At 39.2% G+C, this 6,000-nt stretch overlaps 1 protein-coding gene across 1 annotated transcript; it reads left to right on the top strand.

Moving 5' to 3' along the window:
- The first annotated feature begins 1,186 nt into the window (after window positions 1-1,186).
- On the top strand, window positions 1,187-4,664 carry LOC18013350 (leucine-rich repeat receptor-like serine/threonine-protein kinase BAM1). Its single transcript, XM_024151147.1, has 2 exons — window positions 1,187-3,870; window positions 3,970-4,664. The coding sequence occupies exons 1-2, from the start codon at window positions 1,272-1,274 to the stop codon at window positions 4,392-4,394; spliced, it is 3,024 nt and encodes a 1,007-aa protein (XP_024006915.1). The 5' UTR covers window positions 1,187-1,271; the 3' UTR covers window positions 4,395-4,664.
- The last annotated feature ends 1,336 nt before the right edge of the window (window positions 4,665-6,000 follow it).

Raw genomic sequence — 6,000 nt, 5'->3', positions numbered from 1 at the left:
CATGTAGCTTTTTACTTTTAACCTTCTTTTTTCTACATATCTGAATTTCTTTAATAATGAGAAGAGATGGCATTGTAACGTGAAAAGGCACAATTAAAAAAAAACATAATAATTCCCTATCTGATTTTCAGACACACGGGCCCAAAGTTTACGGCCCAATTACTGTAAACCTCTCTTTACAAAGTGGGTCCTAGTAAACTTTTTGACTGACCATTGGATCCCCTTAGAAGGATAGCATCTGCACCGTTAAATCTATTTTAATTATTGGTTTATCGCTTTAAAGTTTTAAAGCATCATTAACTTCCGTATGGGATTAGATTACCAATAACGATCTTTTTAGCTATTGTCGTTTTCCTAAAAAAACCATAGGTTTAAGAATATTTACCTGTTATTTGACCAAAAAAAAAAAAAGAATATTTACCTGTCCTTTTTCGTTTTTCCGAGTGATTTTAATTTGCCCTACAATTACTCTGTTTATTTGCTTTACCAGATACTTAGGATTTATCATGTGCAGAAATTAACTGAGAGAAAAAAACACATGGACACATCGTTATTAGAATCTACAAAAGTATGTATTCGTATGAAATGGGAATTGATAGAATTTGGCATGACTTGGAAGACATCACCTCTCAAATGTTTCAAGAACAACATAGTTCCAAAATCAAATAAATGAACCTTCCTGCATAATAATATATTCTCCATCGTACAAATTTATAAATTCTATTCTTTAGTCAAAACATAATGGTTCGAATCTGAAATATTTGCAAATTTTACCCAGTTTGATTATTACACTGGATGACAAAAACCTTTTTTCTGTTTTTAAATGATGTAACCACTAAACGAAATAAACATAAAGCCAGTTTTTCTTATAACTCTGTTATTAATCTAGTAGATTAAAGAAGTGATATCGCTTTAATATCATTCACTGTTAATTAATCAGGACTACTATTCGAAAAAAAAAAAATCATCCAGAAGACTTTGTGTTAATCTACGTCCAATAACTATGAACACAGTTTATTAAAGTTAAGAGTCATTTATTAATATGGAAAATCTGACGTGGCTCCTATTATCTCCTTTTATACTATTCACCTTCGATCGCAGAAAAATACAATAAAAATTTTCAAAACATAAAGTAAAGTAATTTACAATTATAAAATAAAATCACTCCCTCCTCATCTTCTTCTTCACTTACTCTCACCACACTCACACCAATCTAAGTTCATAACTATAATCTCTCACAGAGAAGAGAGAGAGAGAGAGAGAGAGAAACAATGAAGCTTCTTCTTCTTCTTCTTTTTCTCCTTCACATTTCTCATTCTTTCACCGCCGGCCGACCAATCTCCGAGCTTCATGCTCTAATCTCACTTAAATCCTCTCTCACCGGCGCCGGAGAAGACCCAAACTCGCCTCTCGCCTCCTGGAAATCCTCAACCAGCTTCTGTACATGGACTGGTGTCACGTGCGACATCTCTCGCCGGCACGTGACCTCTCTTGACCTCTCCGGCCTCAACCTTTCCGGTACTCTCTCTCCAGACGTATCTCGTTTACCTCTGCTCCAGAATCTGTCGGTAGCTGATAATCAGATCTCCGGTCCAATCCCGCCGGAGATCTCGAATCTCTACGGGCTTCGTCACTTGAATCTCTCAAACAATGTCTTCAACGGTTCGTTCCCCGATGAGATTTCATCTGGACTAGTGAATCTCCGCGTTCTCGATGTCTACAACAACAATTTGACCGGAGATTTGCCGCTTTCCGTCACAAATCTGACTCAGCTCCGTCATCTCCACCTCGGCGGGAACTACTTCGCCGGTCAGATCCCATCGTCTTACGGAAGCTGGCCGGTTATCGAGTATCTGGCGGTTTCCGGCAACGAGCTCGTAGGCAAAATCCCTCCAGAGATCGGGAACTTAACGACTCTCCGTGAACTCTATATAGGCTACTACAACGCTTTCGAGGACGGTCTTCCTCCGGAGATCGGAAATCTATCGGAGCTCGTCCGATTCGACGCCGCTAATTGCGGATTGACCGGAGAAATTCCACCGGAGATCGGGAAGCTTCAGAAACTCGATACGCTTTTCCTGCAAGTAAATGTGTTCTCAGGGCCGTTAACTTGGGAGCTGGGAACGCTTTCGAGCTTGAAATCAATGGATTTGTCTAACAACATGTTCACCGGTGAGATTCCAGCGAGTTTCGCTGAGCTGAAAAACCTCACGCTCTTGAATCTCTTCAGAAACAAACTCCACGGCGAGATACCGGAGTTCATCGGAGAATTACCGGAGCTGGAAGTGTTGCAGCTTTGGGAAAACAATTTCACCGGAAGCATCCCGCAGAAACTTGGGGAAAACGGGAAACTCAACCTCGTCGATCTCTCCTCCAACAAACTCACCGGAGCTTTACCGCCGAACATGTGCTCCGGTAACAATTTAGAAACCCTAATCACTTTAGGAAACTTCCTCTTTGGTTCAATCCCTGATTCTCTGGGCAAATGCGAGTCTCTGAGCCGGATCCGAATGGGCCAGAATTTCTTAAACGGGTCAATCCCTAAAGGGCTATTTGGATTACCAAAACTAACTCAAGTAGAGCTCCAAGATAATTACCTCACCGGCCAACTACCGGTGGCCGGAGGTGTCTCAGTCAATCTAGGTCAGATCAGTCTGTCAAACAACCAGCTCTCAGGTCCATTACCTCCGGCGATCGGAAACTTCACCGGCGTTCAAAAACTTCTCCTCGACGGAAACAAGTTCGAAGGTCCTATTCCTTCAGAAGTAGGGAAGCTCCAGCAACTATCAAAGATTGATTTCAGCCACAACTTGTTCTCCGGTAGAATCGCGCCGGAGATCAGCCATTGCAAGCTCTTGACGTTCGTTGATCTGAGCCGAAATGAGCTGTCCGGTGATATCCCAAACGAGATCACTGGTATGAGGATATTAAATTACTTGAATCTGTCTAGGAACCATCTCGTCGGAACAATCCCTGGTTCGATCTCGTCAATGCAGAGCTTGACATCACTGGATTTCTCTTACAACAACCTCTCCGGTTTAGTTCCTGGAACAGGACAGTTCAGCTATTTCAACTACACATCGTTCTTGGGCAATCCTGATCTCTGTGGTCCTTATCTTGGTCCTTGCAAAGACGGTGTTGCTAAAGGAAATCACCAGAGTCATGGTAAAGGACCTTTATCTGCTTCCATGAAGCTATTGCTCGTTCTTGGACTACTTGTTTGTTCGATCGCATTCGCCGTTGCAGCCATTATCAAAGCTAGATCCTTGAAAAAGGCGAGCGAGTCACGGGCTTGGAGATTAACAGCTTTCCAAAGACTAGACTTCACTTGTGACGATGTCTTGGATTCTCTCAAAGAAGATAACATTATAGGCAAAGGAGGAGCTGGAATTGTCTACAAAGGCGTGATGCCTAACGGTGATCTAGTCGCGGTCAAAAGACTCGCTGCAATGTCTCGTGGTTCTTCCCACGATCACGGATTCAACGCCGAGATTCAAACCTTAGGAAGGATAAGACACAGACACATCGTGAGGCTACTCGGTTTTTGCTCTAACCATGAGACGAATCTACTCGTCTATGAGTACATGCCTAATGGTAGTCTCGGTGAGGTGCTTCACGGAAAGAAAGGAGGACACTTGCTTTGGGATACACGTTACAAGATTGCTCTTGAAGCTGCAAAAGGACTTTGTTATCTCCATCACGACTGTTCTCCATTGATTGTTCACAGAGATGTCAAATCAAACAACATCCTCCTCGATTCAAACTTTGAAGCTCATGTTGCTGACTTTGGTCTCGCCAAATTCCTTCAAGATTCCGGTACATCTGAATGCATGTCTGCAATTGCTGGATCTTACGGCTACATTGCTCCAGGTAACGATCAAATACTCTAAACAAAGAAAAAAAAGTTTCTAACTTTGCTCTGTATATGTTCTGTTTCGTAAGTTGTTTCGTTGTTTTGTTCTTGTGTAGAATATGCGTATACATTGAAGGTTGATGAGAAGAGCGATGTGTACAGTTTCGGTGTGGTTCTCTTAGAACTCGTCACGGGAAGAAAACCAGTCGGTGAATTTGGTGATGGTGTCGATATCGTGCAATGGGTTCGTAAAATGACTGATTCGAATAAGGAATCGGTTCTTAAAGTGTTAGATCCGAGACTTTCTTCGATTCCGATACACGAAGTGACGCACGTTTTCTACGTTGCTATGCTCTGTGTCGAAGAACAAGCCGTTGAGAGACCGACGATGAGAGAAGTTGTTCAGATCCTCACCGAGATCCCTAAGATGCCACCGTTGAAAGATCAGCCGGCGACGGAATTAACCGGAGTCGAGAAGTCAACGGCGGAGAATGAGCTCTCCCCGAAGTCCGGTGGTCCACCAGATCTCCTCAATCTCTGAGAGTTATTCCGAGGTAGAAAATTAGGGTTCCGGTAGGAGAGCAAATTTGTCCTTTACTTAAATGTTTTTAGCGTTGAGGTTTGGTTGTTAATTTACTTATTTACCGGTTTAGTTTGGTTTGTGCTTCGTTCCGGATAGCTAGTGTGTTTCAATTTTCTCGGGTTTTACCTCTTTTTTTTTTTTTTTTTAAATTCGGCTCTATTTAGTTTTGTAATCTGTATGAATGAAGATGTACAGTTGGTTGGTTTATTTTAAGGGGGGAAATGCTAATTTTCGGAGTTTAAAATTTTGTCTTGAAAACAGTGAATCTCAATGTGTAATGTGGTTACTCTTTGCATGTCTTGCTGTACCGCCACGCATCTGCAGCTTATCTGTAATTTTGTCTTATTTATTGTTTTCGGGTATTTTATTAACTTAGTTAAGAACCATCGTAAATACTTCGACCAAAAAAAAACCATCGTAAATACTTCGAACTCCGTTGCGTATAGCTACTATACAAAAAGTCTGGTATTATTAAGAAAAAAGGGATCTAACAAACCTTGATCAACGAGATGGTACTAATTTACCATCATTTTAAGTAAGAATTTATGTATTATCTTTTATTTGCAAATGTACTCTTCTAATATATAGAGGTTTGATGATGAATATATACATGCACGAATTGACGTATATATGTTTGAGAGCGAATATGATTGCGGTTGCGTTAGCGGTTTCCATGAAGTTTGAACTGAGAAGAATAATTAAAGAGAACAATGCATGTGAAAAAAGTCAGTCAGAGAGATCAAAGGTATAAATGTAGAGGGTGAATAATGATTGGTAATGAGTTAAAGGTAAGAAAGTGAAACCTATCTCACTCACCAAATTTTTCTCCCACATGAAAAATATATATACTATAAAAATCTAAAGTCTTAAATGTTGTTGATGAGATCTCCTAGTCTAACTATTTTCCCTTCTCATGAAGCAATTTCTAGTCTATGTGAAGCATTTATGGTTTCTCTATCATCAATATATATGTTAGCCACACCTAACTTACATTTATTTGGTCTTCATTTGGGTGTACGTATAGACTCCATCACTCCAAATTTCCAATGATGATTGTAGATCTTATAGTTCGTCTAGGTTATTTTAATCAGAAAATTTGGGTCAGACATACGAAATTGCAGCTATCATAATGTTTGCTCACATCTTACTGAGGTAATGCCCTAATTGTTGGGTTACCTCTTAACGACGATATTTTGTTTTTAGAAATTAATAATTTTAAAAAATAAATCGTCGTAAAATCGTTTTACGACGATTTTACGATGATTTACTTTTTTTAAAAAAAATTTTAAATTGTTTTTTTTTAATTTTTTAAAAAATTTGTTTTTTATTGAAAAAAACATCAAATCGTCGTAAAATCGTCGTAAATTACAATGATTTTACGACGATTTTTTTATTTTAATTTTTTTTTTAAAAATTTTGTTTTAAATTTTTTTTATTAAAAAAAAAATCAAATCGTCGTAAAATCGTCATAAATTACAACGATTTTACAACGATTTCATAAAATATACAAAGTCCCACATCGATAGTTTTGGAAAATTTGTTCTAGTATATATATACCTACTCA

The sequence above is a fragment of the Eutrema salsugineum genome, unplaced genomic scaffold, assembly GCF_000478725.1.
Source record: "Eutrema salsugineum unplaced genomic scaffold, Eutsalg1_0 scaffold_6, whole genome shotgun sequence".
NCBI lineage: Eukaryota > Viridiplantae > Streptophyta > Magnoliopsida > Brassicales > Brassicaceae > Eutrema > Eutrema salsugineum.
The sequence above is the reverse complement of the archived record's forward strand: the minus strand, read 5'-3'. Positions and strand labels throughout refer to the sequence as shown.